Below are 17,420 nucleotides of genomic sequence, written 5' to 3' on the forward strand. Positions count from 1 at the left end.
TAAAGCTGTACAGTGATCTAAAACACACAAGCTAACAGCAACAAGCCCATCTACACATGTATTCAAGCATACTGCATTAACAAATATTTGCATAACAAAAGGCCACATACAGATCAATCATTCACACTCAAAGTTAAAATAATTACATAAGGTTGACCTAGTTTGTCCGTGAACCTCAAAATCTAACAGACTTAACAAACTTGCAAAAGAGAGGAGCTAAATGGATTTCTTCCTGAACTGTGTCATTTCAAACTAGCATTTGCAACATTTGTTAGAAATCAAATGAATCATAAAGAAATGTACAAAGTAATGTGTCACACTAAAAATGGCAATCAAGAGATGAATCCTTACTGATTAATAAATAGAAGATGGAAATGGGACTGACAAAGCAATCATGTAATCATACATCAATAATGCTCTGACTCGTCCCTGATCACCTGACTGGATGAGCCAGAGCACATTTCTGATCTGGCTCTGCCTGTCCACAGTATTCTCAGAAGTCATTTATATATAACATGATCAACCTTTTCACACTGATAAGCCAAACAAAGTTCAGTTGAGTTATTCTCTACCCCAACAAACTGTCAGTCCAGAGACAATGGGACTGCTGCACAGCCAAATGCAGTCACAGGATGACACTACCATGTGAAAAGGAGAAAAATCTCAAATATTTTCAAAACAGATTATTTAGAAAAACAAGACCACCGTGAATACTGTGGATAATGCAGCTGCTGTGCAAAATTGTAATGACTGCAGCTGTCAGTCTTTTGTTTTGTTTGTTTCACCAAAATGAAGCACACAATCTTTTGCAAATGTTAGCTTGGAGGAGGGAGTGTTTATCTACCATAATGCTATCACACCATTGATACATAAAATAAATTAAGAATAGATAGGTTTAAAAGGTTCATCAGTAAAATTTGTACAGTAATAAATAGATTGGTCCTCTATTTACAGTGGTAAATACATTTGTTGAAGCAGAATTTGCAGTTAAAAACATTAAATCCTAACTATTTATCAGTTATCCATTTGTTTTCTTTTTTTGTTCCGAGGATGAGGGGTTGGCGCTCAGAATTTCTCCTCTTTAGCATCCTTCAACTGGTAAGGAGAGCAGGAAGACAGCAGAAAACATGCAGGAGAGATGACGCACATGAAGAAACTATGTCCTCCCAATGTGTCTTCCCTGTGTTTCATCCTCAATTACTTTTCAATTTGGTGTTGTATTGCAGTAGCTGCTTTTGTTAGAGTTTTCATTAAATTCGCCTCAGTGCACACATACACATACACCACACACACACACACACACACACACACACACACACACACACACACACACACACACACACACACACACACACACACACACACACACACACACACACACACACACACACACAGATTTTGAGCACCCGATGCCTTGCTCAGTCCCCACACGATGCATGGTGTATCCTCCTACAGCCCCTTGCTCACTCAGAGTAGCAGTTGCCTCTCGACACAGCCCTAAGAACAGCTTTCCTCTCAAAGCTTTTATGAAACCACAATACCAAACCTAGAGCTAAGTCCTTGGGGCAACTTCTTCCTCGTCCCTCTTGGCCATTCAAAACATTAATTAATCTTCTTCTCGTTTTTCAAAGAGCCGTTGCGTTTGTGTTTCCCATTGGCCATGCTCTCGCTGTGGCAATGTCCGTTGACCATGTTACCATCATCCCTGGCGACGCCGCCTCCTCTGCTCTGATCCCCGGCCTTCCCCCTCAGCAATCGTACCAACCGTCGCAGGGCAAAGACGGCCAGAGCCAAGGCAGCCCCTACAGTAAAAATCACATCCAGCAGGAAGTACTGGTAGGGAGACACCTCATATACAGCAGAACGCAGGTGGCTGGCACCGTTGTGACGTAGAACGTAGCTGATCCAGTAGACGGCTCTGGTCACAGGATGGCCGGGCTGGTCTTTGTGAATGTTGGAGAGAGTGAGTGCTTGCTGGCGGTACCTTGGTGGGGAGAGACAGAGGTTGAGAGCGAGGATGTAAAAACAAGGATATAAAAGGGACACAAGGAAACATTTCTTTATGGGTAATCTCATGAGAGCACAACCATATAAAAGGGAGATAAATATGGTGAACTTTGCATGTGTGCCATGAAGTCACAGAGAGTTGATTCCATACATGGTCACCAGATGGCACTGATGAACAATTGCACCAACAAAGCGTTCATGTGTGACTTAGAAATCTAACCTGGTGTCTTTGATGACGCTGGTCACGGCTGTGTAGAGGTCTTCCTCGGTCATGTACTTCCAGTGTAGCATGATTCCCATACCTTTGGCTGCCACACGAGTCATGGTGTCGTAGTGGTCTCCAAATAGGGGCACACCTACCACCGGCACCCCGTGATACATGGCCTCGTAGATGCTGTTCAGGCCACCATGGCTCAGGAAGGCCCTTGTGTTGGCGTGGCCTAGATGACAGGAGGGACGGGGGATGTTATTTTACACGTTAGGTGGTATGTTCATTAGTCATTTTTTGACAGGGTGCATATTTTACTATATTATTTACAGTTTATACAGTACATCTTATAAAATGCTTCACACAGCAGTATTTCACTGTTGCTCTATACCTATTGAAGTCCCCTCTTAAGTGCTTTATATATCCACCTGCATAGTTTCAGTATGATTGACTGAAGTTTGAAAGTTTGGTTTTTGGCACTAAATACAGCAACAAATTGTATCTCAACAGCAACGTTCCTATCCAAAGAGAATCACACTTCAATTATAATCAGTAGACATAGACAGTTGGAGGACATGCTTCAGTTAAAACTAGCCCACAAATGTTATTATATTTGGAAGGAGATGCAGCTGCTGTATTTATTCAATTAAATAAAAATTGAATTGGTCATTTAGCCATCAACATAAATGCACTTTGGTGCAACAGAGTAATAGGAAAGATATGTTTTATGGTGAACTGTTCCTCTAAAATCCCTTTACTGAGCAACCAGAAAGCCAGACAGGCGTAACGTCTGTATTTGCAGGGTTGTCTAACCATGGTGCTGTTACACCACTGCAGAATACAATGCTAGCTGTCAACATCTGAATGTTGTTGCATTGCTAATTCCTGACATGCACAAACATAGCAAACGTGGCTTACAGATTCTACCCACTACTATGGTTAATAAGTAGGTATGGGAGGAACCCACCCACACAAAGCAAAGTCCGCCAGACCATAAGTTGGACCATCTTGTGTAAAAATGCCAAGCATAAGCTGTGAGAAATAGATTTACATGTATATGATGCATTTCAATAAGCCAATTTGAAAGTTGAGAACTAGAAGGTGAAGTATCCATTACAGTATGCGGTGTCCTCCAAATGTACTCACCCAATAAGTCATTCTGAGGCATCCAATCAACAAGCTTGGTGTTGTTGCCGAGGTTACTGGGTGGAACTCCAGAGAATCTAAGGAAAGAAAAAGGAAATAATGATTAGCGAGATAGTTTAGCTCACCTTTTAGTAGATTACGTTGTCATCATAGTGTATGAACACACAGTATTTCATATTCAGTTCATATTTGTCAGATCAGTGCAAATGTTATATCTACTCCCTAAATGCCTTTGTTAGAGGATTATGTGTAAGCACTCTTTTATTCAAAGAATTGTCTGACACTTTGACTTTCTGGATAATACACATATTTGCTAACCTAGCACACAGACTGGAAGCAGTCTGTGTGCTAGGTCTGTCCAAAGGTAACAACGCTACCCACCAGCACCTGTAAAACTCACTAATCAACACGCTATATCTCGTTTGTTTAATCAGCACACAAACAGAGTGTAAAAATGACATGTAACAGTTTTACGGGGGGTAATGTGCCAGACTATTTCTTGTCCGAGCTAATTACCTTTCAGGAGTCACAGCTGGTTGCCTGACAACCTCACCACAAAACTCTCAATACTGTTGAGCTAACTTGTGTATTTTACACCTTTACGTTTTCTATGTGGACTGTATTTGTATTTCTAATGTTGATCTTTCATTGGTGATACTTCTTCTTGGCATGAGGGACAGGCATAGTGACGGCAGAAGCTGTACAGTATGTATAGTGAGTACAAGAGATGCATGTATGTGTATATATACAGAAGGGTAAATTCATTATTTGAGTCTGACATTTACATTATGCAGAAAGGGAACAAAGGGGAATTCAATGTTGATCTCTGTTTTCCTAAACAAAAAGCCAAAAAGCAGAAGGGCATCGCTTGTTCACCCAGACATTTAGGTCTCAGCCCTTTGTCTTCTACGGGTGGTGGTGAATGTGTACAGCATTGTGTGTATGTCTGTTGGTGTCTGTGGACGTGTGTGCGGAAGCATTTTCCAACAAATGCAGCACACAATACATATGCATGCTACATTACGACCCCCATCCGTCCATCTCTGTTTCCTTCTCTCCCGAACCCAGAGTCTTTCATCTCTCTTTCTCTCTTCAACAAAGCCCCAATTCACTGTCAATCAAAGCCTACATTCATGCAACCAATTATCAATGACACGATTCATTTGGCCGGGTCCCTGTCCCTCTCATCAGCCCTCTTCTTTTTCCCATTTGGAAGGGCCACTGAAAAGCCAAATTACAATTCAACGTCACATACAAAGTTTTGAGGCTCCTGCTTATATCATTGTACTCACTTCACCTGTAAACTTGCTCAGATACCGATATGTGGAGCATCATTGTCAGTGCTTGAGATTTTCCTTTTTAAAAATGTGTCATTTTATATCCTAAAAGGATAAATTGTCACACATTATTACTCTAGCACTCCTCATTACAACACCTTTCGCCCACATCCCTGGCAAGCTTTTTGACAACCACCGTATTCCAGACACTGTAACCACAATTTGATCCTCTTAGATCAAACCAGGGACTCTGCCCAGCTCCAGCTACTCGATGTGTTTCCAACCCCACAAATTCTATCATATAGTGAATGTCTGTTGTTGAACCCTGCTCTTAGAATGCCACAGTAGGCTGCTTTTTTCCCCCAGGTGCAGACAACCAAGGAAGATAAGCAGTCACATAATTAAAGTATATAATAAAGTGTGTTAATGAAGGCATAGGGGGCCAAAATGTCAATATGAGGCTTTACTAAATACATGTAAAAACAGTTCAAGCGGGTGTCTATTTAGCTTTGTTTATGTAAAAATGATCGCACTCAACCTGAGCTTGACTTTTCTCGCTCTTAGCTCTCCAGAGATTGATGGATATTCTAGTTACTGTACGTCAACAGACTCACCATCTATTCTAAAGTGAATCTGTGTCATCTCTGTAACCTTTACAATACATACTTAATTTCCTCATCTTCTTTATGATTCGTATCAACTTCATTTAATCCTCTACTCATTTCTTATAAATTCTCACTCCTTCCTTCTAATGCAGCACTGAAACCATCCATAAACAGCAAGTGCAAAATGAAAGAAATAAGTTCATATATAATTATGTAAAAGGTGTATAAGAGAAATAAGCTTGTATAAAATTGTTAAGTGTAGGCCATCTTGTAAGGAGTGCAGTGGAGTCAGCCGCTGTCACACTGAGGGGAAGGCTGTTCCAAAGCCGAGGGGGCGTAACCAAAAATGCTCACCTTTGGCTTCCAGTCTGGTTGGTGGAACAGCTGATTTTTATCAGCTGGATCTTAGAGGCCTGGCTGGGCTGTAAGGGCTTGATGCTTCTTCAATATAATCTGATGCCAGACCATGGATGGCGTTGTAGGTAACTAATAAAATGTTTAAATGTATTGTAAACATAATGGATAATGATAGGAGTGGTGTTACAGGATCTCCTAGATTCAGTTCACGATGTGTCTGCTGAGTTCCGGATAAATTGTAATTGTGAGACTGAGTGGGAGTTTAAACAGATAAAAAGAGAGCTACAGTAGGCCAAAGGTGGTCATATTAAAGCATGTATGTCATTAAAATTGAGCCTGTGTTTTATTTTGGAGATGATTCTTGGTTGATGAGAACAAACTCCTATGATATTTCTTGTATGCTGCTCAAAGGAAAAGTGTCTATCAAAAGTTATCCTAAGATCTTACAGACTTAGCATTCTCATCTGATATATCCTCACACTTGTCCAACTGACATGATCACTCCTCTGACCTCGCTTTGAGGTGTCAATTAATGGTTTACTCTGAACATAATCAAACTTTTTGCAGTTGGTTACTTGTCATGTCTGGGTTTAGAAAATAAACTACTGCACTCATTTGCACACATTTGCATGTCCCACTGTGTGACATGCAAATGTGTGACTTAGACACATTGCCAGAAGGAAATGCAATGTAATGTGATTAGGGCTGCAACTAACGATTATTTTAATAATCGATTATTTTTTCGATTAATCGATGAATCGGCGGGGAAAAGGCGAGTGAATAAAAATGTGTCTTTAGTCTTGCAAACTATTCCACCCCTGCTTTACTACTGTTGTTATTAACGAGCTAACGCTAACTTGTCATGCTTGTCAAGCAGGATAACGAGTAAACAGCAGCACCAGGAGAGCTACTGCAGGGACGTTACGTTCTTCACTTCAAAACGGAACAACAGTAGGATTCTGTAGTGACTTATCCTGCTGTTGAACTTATCCTGCTGTTGCTCCAACATGTTCACGTTTTAGGTGCTGAATCATCACCGTGGTGCTCCAGTGCCATGTCGCTTTTGCATATCTTGCAATTAACACACTTTTTCGATTTATTTAGTGTGAAATGCTCCCACACCTTGGATGACTTAGGTCGTACTGATTTCTCTGCCTCCGCCGTGTGTTTCAGAACAACGTTACGGGTCTCTCCGATGGTCTTTCCTCTACCCCCGCTCTGCTCCGCGCTCCACTCAACTTTTTTTTTTATACTCAAACATCTCCGCGACTTATTGAGTGGCGTAATAATCGTGCGACACAACGAATCGATAATGAAATTCGTTGCCAACGCTTTTAATAATCGATTTTAATCGATTTTATCGATTCGTTGTTGCAGCCCTAAATGTGATATTATTTTTAAAAATAAAGATCATTGAAATCCTACACTTTAAACTCATAGTAGCATTACTCAGGATAATGCTGAAGACTAGAACTAAAATTGAAACAAACAAATAAAAGCTTGAAAATTAACTAAAGCAAAACTGGAATCAAAATGTATAATCCTAATAAAACTACTAACATTTTAAAACAGTATTAATTATCTGGACCAGACATACTACTTGTGTAGTGTGTTTGTACAAGTGAAGACCTTCACCAACATCTGCACACAGGCACATGGTCAAACATTAACCCAGCTACACCATATACTTATAGGGAAGTCAGGTTTAGGAGCGAGGATTCTTTGTTCCTGCAGTCTATATTTGTAATGCACCAGTTGGACATTGCAGAATAGATTGACCTATATAAACAAATGCTATGTTCCAAGGATTATGCAAGCTCAGGACAGTCAGTTTGGATGTCTAATTAACTATTCTTTAGTCATCTATGGAATAAAAAGTACACAGAAACAATGTGAATGTGGTCAATGAATCACAAACTCTTAAATACACCAAGATAAGAGTTAAGGATTAACAGGTTCATGGATGGAATTTTAAACCACTTTGACCTCCTCTTATTCATTCCTCCTCCCTGTTATATTTTGTGTTTTCCTGCTCAGATCATAGTCAGTGGATCATTCTGGGTAAATGATTACAAAAGATGAGATTTGAATCACACCTATCTCTCTCACAAGCAAGAGTGACCGTTTTAGACAATTCTGTGAAGGACCTCTTGCTATTAATTCATCCTCAACACATTAGTTTTAGTTTCCCCATCAAAGACATATTTCGCCTGTCCCATTTGTCTGCATGTTTGTGAGACACTAAACAGTGTGTTTAACTGTTTGTGACTTTGCTGAATTGAATGAAGTACTACGGTCTAGCCATCATTAAAATGTGAAACCATCATCGTTAGATACTGTCCTAAGTTTTCCTTAGAGGAGCACAAAGTCTCTTAGAGTTCAGGTTCTAAAACTCAATGCTGTTTGTTCTACTGGAAGATAATACCATGAAGCAAATGTGAGGTGGGAATATGGACTTTGGTCTGAAGACAAAGTCTGTCACAGAGGAACAACATGTTGCCTGTATTTTACGATGTGTAATTGAACAAAAGTAGCACAACTGATTATGGAGGTCCATATAAAACAATAAATTAAATGTGAGTGCTGAGTGGAGGAAAATCAGTAACTTGAAGCTCACTAGAAAATCTGTGTTCACATGTTGTCACAGTGACAGCTGTGTCCAGTTATGAGAGACAAAAACAGATACTTTACCTCCAGACGACACGCTGGGGCAGCCTGGCGAGGGCTCCTGCCAGTTTGTGAGCAATGTCATGGGAAAGGTACTTGACCCCGGCTCCAAACGACACCACTACAAAGCCATGCTCCGCTGTGTCATTCACCCACGCCTCGAAATCCTGCGGGGGTATAATAGAAAGACAATGAGAGCTAAAAGAATACATTTTGTAGAGTTTCTTTGCCCATGAACAAGGTTAATATTAATACAATGCAAACACTACTATGCCAAGTTTTTCCTTCCTGTTTATACCATATTGCAGCGGGTCATATTATTTCCATGTAAACTACTTACTTTCAAATTCAAGACATTTTTCACAGAACAAATGTCCACAGTAGAAGTTAATCAAGCAAGGCAGAGAATGTCTAATTCCTTTAATATATTTAAGTCAATGCCTCAGAACTGCTAGTAAGGATGTGCTGACCTTGCTTTTTGCAATTTGGTTCCCATTGTTGCATTATATATATATCATAATTTCAAATTACAACATTAACGAATGTTGATAGTCTATAAAGTAACTAATATTAATGGACCTGTATCAAATTCCTAATACATTTGCATGACCTTATTTCATCACAAGGCAAGGAACCAAAGTTTCCTGTTTTTGACACACTTATTTTTGAAAAATAAGTTATCTTTACATTCAGATCCACAATAGACTAGAATACTGACAGCACTACAGTCAAATCTGTGGTATTTTTGGTCAAAGTATTGTCCTCATTATATAATAATAACTTCAATATAAAATATTAGTAGCATATTATCCCAAAATATCACCATTTTTCTCCAGGCTCTCGTTTGTACAAAATGAAAACTGCGTGTGCATTACGTTTATAAATTAATTCATATAAAACCATACAAATGCAAGGCTATTATGGGGACGGCAATACATATACAGTATTTTATTGTGTCTGTGGGGAAACTTGTCTTGAACTCGCAACACTGCTGATTAACAATAATGTACAAAACACCATAAAAATATACAAAAGTCAAATGAGAAACGTTTCGTCAGATACATTTTAAACATCCTACATATAAACAATAAAGTCCTTTGAGGACACTAAACCACAACAAAGAAATTCCTCCTGTCCCTTTGGGGCTATCTAGCCGCCAGTCAGTTTCATTTTTAATTTGTAAAGTTTAGAGATATCTGAGTTTCTGATGCCAACTTAATATAATAGATAGATAGATATTTCTTTATCGATGCTCAAAGAAAACTCCATAGCAGCGTGTCTCTCTAGAATCATCCAAGAAACTTTTGGTAATCCACAAACCTCACTGATAACTATTTTGTAATTTTCAACTACTTTCACAAGTATTTTCTGCAGAAGAAATGACATCCTCCTCCTCCTCATTGGGCCCTGTTCCTGTTCTAGGTTTACCTCAAAGGACCTATCCGCATGACTTAGTAAACCAGCTTCTGGTAAGTGAAGATGTATGTACTGACAGTGGGTGATCAGGGAGCAGCCATGTTGGAGTGATACAACTGGAGGACAAGTAGAGGGAGGGAGGCTAATGGTCCAGCTGCGGCAGCTAAGGCTGGCCCTGGCACAGGGCAACATCAGGGACACACTGGGCCCTACTGTCCCTACAACACAGCCTCAGTGACCCCATAAAAGAGTCTCAGTGTCCCCAGAGCTCTGCCCAGAACAATGGCCTCGTTCTCCCTCCGCTTCCATTCTTACTCCCTCCACACAACACAGCACAATGCTTCCTATTTCCCTATTGGCTGGAGTGGCATTCCAAAAAAACCCCGCAGTGGATGCCGATGGCCCGCGCTCTCAGGCCACCGAACGCTGGACTAACTCCCCGTCACCGCCCGCCTCTGCTCTCCATGACTCCCCTCCCTCTCTGCTCAAAATCCACCGCTTCCATTCAACCCAAACCCAATCTCACCCCAGCATCGGCTATAAAGGATCGCTTTGTAGCGGGATTGATAATAGCTGTTACCAATGATAGCGGAGACAGTGGGGACAAGCCAGGATAGATACAAAAAAAAACTGAATCTCAGTCAGACTGATAAGACAGGAGAAGGGAGATAATACCAAGACTGTTTGTGAACTGACACTGAGCTTCATCATACACTTCAGACAAGGCTTCACGAGTGACAAAAGTAGGGACTTAATTCCACCCATGAACTCAATTGGATGTAAAAGATTCTCCCCCAATTTTTTTTTAAATAATGAATTGACATTAATCAGTAACAGCTGCTGATTAAAAAAATGACAGATTTATGTGCAATAAGAAAGACAAGGAAAAGAACAAGCTCTCCCTATTGCTTTAATATTAAATCACACTAAAAATAGTGTGTAAGTGGACTCCTGCTAATGGTCTAATAAAAAAACATTATTTTGCATATTGTAATAGTCAAACTCTTTTGCCATTAGTTAGCCATCGTATTGCAGTACTTGTGTCACTAATGTCACAGAACCCTCATTTCATGTTCCAGCGTCCAGTGATCCCTATAAGCAATACAGACACTGACTCCATAGTAGTGCTAGGCCATATGACAATATACAGTTTGCTAAATAATGTGAGATGATATTAATTTGTCAACTATCACAGAATTATTTTATATATATATATATATATATATATATATATATATATATATTCCATAACATGGTTGATGCTGGGATAACCATCCTGTCACCATTTATCTGGGTATATTAGGCCATTGTGGAAAAGCCTGCTTTATGACCACATTAGATTTTATACGATGTTTGAATCAATGTGATGAAGTACCTTAATGTTGTTGGATTAGCCAAAAACAGACATAGCTGTCAAGTTATTTTATCCTTCAAAACTTTCTTTTTTTTGCCATAGATAATGTGATATAAAACTGAAACAATGCATAAGACCTCTTGTTCATGAGACCACACAAAACCATTGTGTCTATCTTTGCCAACCTCACCATTTGCTTGTCAGCTGCCTGTGTGTATCACAGTACTGACCTGTGGCAGTGGGTTGGGGGGCTTGGTAAGGATGCCTCCGATGTACACCACATGTGGCAGGGTGGGCCTGGGGAACTCCAGAGCCATGTCAGTGCACAGCATCCACATCTGGCTGCCCTGCACCAAGTCCGCCATAGCCACTTGAGGCTTCACTCCGTGTTTCTTCATAATCCGGTCATACTTGGGTAGCGCAATATAACGGACTCCAAAGCGCTGCACCAGGTAAACAGCTGTGTTGGCGATCCTCTGGACCAGAGACATGTGGTCCGTGAGCAATGAGTTGAATTCGGGTACGTATGAAAGCGGGGCTGGGGCGCCCGCCTCTGCAGGATACCACAGGCCGGTGCTGAACACGGCATATTTCACACCCAAGATATGAGCGATCACAAAACCACACATCTCATTTGGGTCCACCAGCAGCAGGTCAAACTTGGCCTCCTTGAGGCGGGTCATCACCTCAACACTGCCAACAACAGCGTCACAGTTCTGGGAGTAGTGGTCGAGAATGTCAAACAGTTCCAGAAACGTCAGGCGGCCTGAGAAGATGTTGCTGACTTTGGACTGGAGGAAGTTGTCGGCCGTGGTGCTGTTAAAGATCCCCGGGTAGCGCTGCAGGTGGTAGTTAGGGGAGGGGGGCACCCCGCGACCCTCTGAGATTAGAAAATGGGTCTCGTGGCCCTCCTGCTGCAGAGCCGTGGCCAGCGTCTTGAAGATGTAGAGATGTGATTCAAACATGATGGGTGGGACCACGATCACTTTAGCGGCCCACGATGCACCGGGACCCCATGTGAGGAGGCTGAGGAGTAGTAGTAGTAGTGACGAGAGTAGTAGCATGGCTGGAATTATAAAGAAAAACAACTTTAACAACTGACATTTAAAGAAAAACAAAGAAGCGTCATGATACAGCTATTAATCAATGCCGCACGTCAGGTAGAACAATCTAGATTATTGGAGTTAGAAATTGAATCAAACATTCTATACATTCAATACTGAGAATTATTGGGCCCAGGTCAGAAAGGTGCCTAAATAGGACTGACAGAAGGTAAAGAAAGAACATCATCTTAAACCCTTATTCTGGCCCACCATTTATCAGTCACCAACATAGTGTGCATCAAACTTCATTCCTGGATATTAACGCAATATCATCGTCGTCCTCAATTGGGTTTCAGTTCAGTTCAGTAGTATTGAGAGAATACACCTTCTCAGTGTCCGTGTGGGTAGATGTTTTGTATCCTGAATAGTTTACCTTTCCTAATCCACCTTTGCCCGTCTTTCTCTGTATTTCCATTCCACCCCTTCGTCCCCGCTCACTCTCTGTGCGTGGGTAGCACCAACGTCATTCTAAACCTCCAGACACTTTTTTCACAAACACAAAGAACCATTATCATGCCACCATGTCATAGCTTGTGCCCTATAACTATATGCATACACTCTCCCTCTCACTTGGATTAATCATCAACACTGGAGAACCGCTCTATGGAGAGTCATCAATTATCCACGATTTCTCAATCTACAATGACTAAGCCATGCACCCCTTCCACTGGGTGTTACACCTGAAGAAATGTGTCGACCACTGGGGGAGGACATCTATAAATGAAACTCCATGAGCAGAAGTGTGATTGTAACTTTGGAGCGGAATGTTTGTGTAGTAAAATAAGTATTCTAAATGATTAACTACAGACATACACAATGTAGCTGCAGATTAAGTGTTTTTTACTGTTCACATAATAGTCAGCTATCTCCTATCCAAGCTTTCCTTTTAATACATTACTTTAAATACGCTGTTCCAGATTATCAGTTCATAGCTTCAGACGAGGCCGAAAGAAGTGGATGTACGAGGGTGATGAAGGACTCTAGCACGATTGTGTTAGCATTGAATGTAATCAGACTTAAAATGCGCTACACTTTGATAACAAAATGATATAATCGGTTTAAATCCAAATTGGGTGTTCCCTGTGTGGAGTTTGTAGATTCTTGCCTAAAGACAGACGATTAGGGGAATAGGACATTTTAAACTGCCTGTAGGTGTGGATATGAGTGTGAATGCGACTATACATCTGTATGTGTCAGACTGGCAACCTGTCCAGGGTGTACCCTACCTCTTGTTCAATGTGTTATGTGATAGCCTGCAGCACCCCGCCATCCTGAACTGGGAGTATTTCACCCTTTATCGTGAGATGACAAATATCTCTTTACGTTATGTCAGAATCTATATCAAATGGCACAGCCCATATTGTTTCTGACACCTCCTGATAGCGTCTTAACAGGATTATAACGTGCACCACCTGTTTGTCCACAACATGAAGTTCCTCTCCACAGACAGCTGGGGCCTGGTAGGAAGAGGACTCAAGGTGGCCACCCTTCTCTTTAGCATTGTCCTGAGGATATTGTTACAAACACTTCTCAGCCCAGACTGTTGACAGTAACCATAGAAACCTGCCGCTGTCTACCTTGGACTGTGATGCGTCATTACTTGAATTACAATTAACAATGGAGTCTGGTTACCCTGCACACAGTGAGGGGAGAAGAAATTATCTGAATTAAGACAATTAAAAGGACACAAAATCATCAGGTGAAGACAAAAGTGGAGATGAATAAAGGCACAAAAGTTAAAACAGTAGATAAACATATTTTAAAGTTTGTAAGGAATTTACTAGTGAGTCTATTCTAAATTCATAAATATTGTGCACAAGCAAGCAACCCGCAAAATATATTCATACTTTTCCTTTAAAATGTTCAGTTGTTTTCCCTTCTTCTTCTTCTTACATGTATCAACAATAAGAGATATATGATTCATAATTAACATTGACATTCAGTGAGTCATATTGTGATTATATGATCATAGTTATCAGTTTTGACTTGGTGATTATCACCATAATTGTAACTGAAGAGAAAAAAAATATATATGACAAATTATTTTCCAATGTAGTGTATGTTTTTTTACCATACTAGCCTGCTTTATAAGGACAGTTCAAACTACCTCACAGATGAGTTTACTGTGCAAAACAAACTACTCAGGCCTCAATAAAACAAATAATAATGGAAACTCTGACCATATCTCTGCTAACATCTCAAATGGATTGCCTTATATTGCAGCTTTCAGTTGTGTGTAATTAAAAACCACACCAATTACAGCTTGAACCGGAAGCTAATTCCCTTCATTAAGAGGGAAAACAAGAAGGTAATACGGTGATTATCACTCTCTAATACCATAATCTGGACTAACATTTTCCTGATTTAGCACAGCGGGAAGAGCTGCCTTGCTGCTTCCACAGTGGGGGTCCATTAGCTCAAAGCACCCTGTTGAGAGGGGAGATGTGTCTTCTAAGAACTGATATTAAGTCAAACACAAGTCGGTCCAAGCGGTTTATTTTTTGCATTATATATTTAAAATGTAGCGTGATTAACTGATCTTCCAAAACAATCCAAGTGGGGTCCCTTGAAGGCCAAGTTTAGCAAGACTAGCTTAGTAAGGCTTTGATTATTTAAAAAAAAGAAAGAAAAACACTGACCAAATGGGTTTAGACATACAATTCACTTTAGCAGGTCAGATTTGAGACAGCTTTGTAACCTAGCGAAAGCTGTTAAGTGTAATGAAATCATTAAATGTAGTAATGCAATATTGATCAGACCGCAAGTCAGATTCATTTCAACATCTACAGCAAACACATCCCAGTGCACTGGGATGTGCACTTGACTTTCCCATGCCTAAGCACATGAGGAGCTGTTTATAATGACAACATGGTCTCTCTGCATGCCCTTATATCTTTCTTTTAAGATTATGGAAATATGGCAAAATGGCCTACTGATCGATCAGTATTAAGAAACCAACTATCCACATTAACTCAGTCAGTCAAATACAGTTCTCAATGTAACTCACCATTCAGTGTCCTATTTAACCCCATTTCCTCATCTCTGTCATTTTTTTTCTTTCATGCCACTGTTGCTGACTCTCTGTACTCATTCCTCTCACTTCAATAATCTCACATTACATCCGACATACAAGAACCACCATCACAAAAGAACAGGTCTGACAGGCTCTGTCTTACCAAGAATCAACATTTATTAAAGCTAATAGACATAAAGCAGGGGGAGACAAAGCAGCAAGGTTTTCTGTAACCATCAACAGCACATTATTAAGATAATATACTGCAAATTAAAAAAAACACTGATGACTTGCAGCCAAATATCCTTACACAATATATTCAGTCCATAGTCGGAATTCCTGCAATGAAATTTATTATGAAATTAGGATTGACAACCTTTATACTTGCCTGTCTCAGTCTAGATGAGTTTGTCCTGGGTAAAGGCACACCTCATGACACACAAACACACACACACACACACACACACACACACACACACAGTTTGAGTGTTCAAGCAGCGCCACTAAGAATGGAGTATGCAAATTAATCAGTTAATAAACATCCAAGTCATGCTGGTGTTGGCAGTGCCTTTTTGTCTGTTTAAACATCAGGTGATCGTGAACAGGTACCCTGGTGGTGCAAAAGATAAGATAATAAGCTTCTGAGTGTAGTGCATGTATAGTTTTCAGGTCATATAGGGTAGCCTGCTGCATATTAGGGATTTAACATTGAGCTGCAAGTATGCAAAATGTGACTTCACAAATAAAACTCGTATAATAACTGGCACAATGTCATACCAGCATGACAGGGTGCCTGTGTTTCCTTGACAGTGTTTGCTTTTCTGGAGTTTAATAAGCAACGGAAATATCTCACCAGGGTCTAACACAGAAATGTATAAGCCTAATAATCCAGGGAGCGAAATCAGCATTTAAAAGGTTTTTTTTATTGTTTTTTATTATGCTATGGCGAAATATCAAAGTAAAACTAAGATTAAGATTACCATTGCGATGCTACTAAAGAATACCAAACCACTAGACCACAAATACATCATGACAATTAAGTAGCGTTACTCGCCCACGATGACATTTCCGTTAGGGATAATTCGCGAAGGACTTGAAAGCACACAGCAACCTGGTCTCACCTACATCTCATGAGGTTTCGACCGCCGCGTCGCACCTGAGCTTTCGGTAAAAACAGCAAAACAACACCGTAAAGTTCACAGCTGTCAACTTCCACAAGTATGATACATTCTCTTCGCAACTTTAAGCGTGGAAGAGAAGAATGGAGGAAAAAAAAGAGTTGCATAATGTCGAGTTAACCAGGCTGGCAGGCTACACCTGTTCCTATCTAGCTCACCGGTGTTGGCCTTACCTTGTGACTTGAACGTTGCTCGGGAGAGATGGAGGTGTAGGGGTGAACCTGCAGTTGTTCTAAGTTTCCTGAACTCAAAAGTGTCGGGGAGGTAAAACACACACACAAAGTGGCAAGGATAAAGTAGCTGTAAAGTAAAATGGATACCCGGGTATCGAAGACGCGGCAGAGGGAACAACATTAAACTCCCAGTGCCTCTCATAGGGGCGGTGAAAGGCGGGACTAGAGGTGTAGCGAGATGGAGACGAAGGGAGAGGCAGAGAGGGGGGGGACTGTGGTTGTTTGAGTAACGCACAAGAAGGGTGGAGTGGGGAGAATCGCCCTCTGTTGCAGGTGACTGTGAATCTTTGTTGATACTGTCAACAGTTGGGATGATGTAGGCTTTAGGCCACAGGTTAGTTTGGATTGAGGCCAACATCTGGCCATCTTTCTCTGGCTGACGTCATGTTTGTTGGATTGAACACAGGGTGTATCAAATTAATGATTGATCAAGATATTGTTTTTGAGAAAATTTGAATTATTACTGAGTTGTATTGTTGTTGCACTAGGATATATATTGATATTCTACTGCCTTCTAATAAGGCACCTTTTATAAATGGTTTGTAAATTGTACAGCTGCAAAGAATATTTTTCATTATGGGTTAACCTGTCGATTCTATTTTTTTAGATTTCATATGGAGTTTGCAAAATCTCTCTACAGAATGCCTGTTATAATTGCCCATGGTTACATCTTTAAATTGCTTCTTTGGTTTGGAGCAACAAAACTCAAAGATATTCAGTTTAATATCAGTTTAAAAGCAGCAAACCTCCACATTTGAGAGGCAAGAACTATAGAATATCTTCCATTTTTGTTTGATTGATAACCTGAACAATTTATCAATTTAAATACAAACTCTGTTAATCACTAATGGTGTCA

At 40.4% G+C, this 17,420-nt stretch overlaps 1 protein-coding gene across 2 annotated transcripts; it reads right to left on the reverse strand.

The window, feature by feature from the left end:
* Positions 1 to 1,280: 1,280 nt before the first annotated feature.
* ugt8 (UDP glycosyltransferase 8) lies at positions 1,281 to 17,130 on the reverse strand. Of its 2 annotated transcripts, none has more exons than XM_068727033.1 (6): positions 16,505 to 17,130; positions 11,268 to 12,103; positions 8,292 to 8,434; positions 3,362 to 3,438; positions 2,228 to 2,447; positions 1,281 to 1,984 (listed from the first exon to the last, which is right to left on the reverse strand). In XM_068727033.1, the coding sequence occupies exons 1-6, from the start codon at positions 16,920 to 16,922 to the stop codon at positions 1,603 to 1,605; spliced, it is 2,076 nt and encodes a 691-aa protein (XP_068583134.1). In that variant the 5' UTR covers positions 16,923 to 17,130; the 3' UTR covers positions 1,281 to 1,602. The 2 variants fall into 2 exon arrangements, with proteins under 2 accessions (XP_068583134.1, XP_068583135.1); XM_068727034.1 differs by lacking the exon at positions 16,505 to 17,130 and adding an exon at positions 15,542 to 15,970.
* Between the last annotated feature and the right edge of the window lie 290 nt (positions 17,131 to 17,420).

Source organism: Cebidichthys violaceus, unplaced genomic scaffold (assembly GCF_023349555.1).
Source record: "Cebidichthys violaceus isolate CVI_PGR_0920_01 unplaced genomic scaffold, fCebVio1.0.p SCAF_4, whole genome shotgun sequence".
Classification (NCBI taxonomy): Eukaryota; Metazoa; Chordata; class Actinopteri; order Perciformes; family Stichaeidae; genus Cebidichthys; species Cebidichthys violaceus.

Coding starts and splice junctions, on each gene's coding strand:
- ugt8 (XM_068727033.1), bottom strand. CDS start 16,922: ATGTTGGCCTCAATCCAAACTAACCTGTGGCCTAAAGCCTACATCATC. Junction 12,104..16,504: donor AGCAACGTTCAAGTCACAAG/GTAAGGCCAACA, acceptor TTATAATTCCAG/CCATGCTACTACTCTCGTCA. Junction 8,435..11,267: donor CCCCCAACCCACTGCCACAG/GTCAGTACTGTG, acceptor ATACCCCCGCAG/GATTTCGAGGCGTGGGTGAA.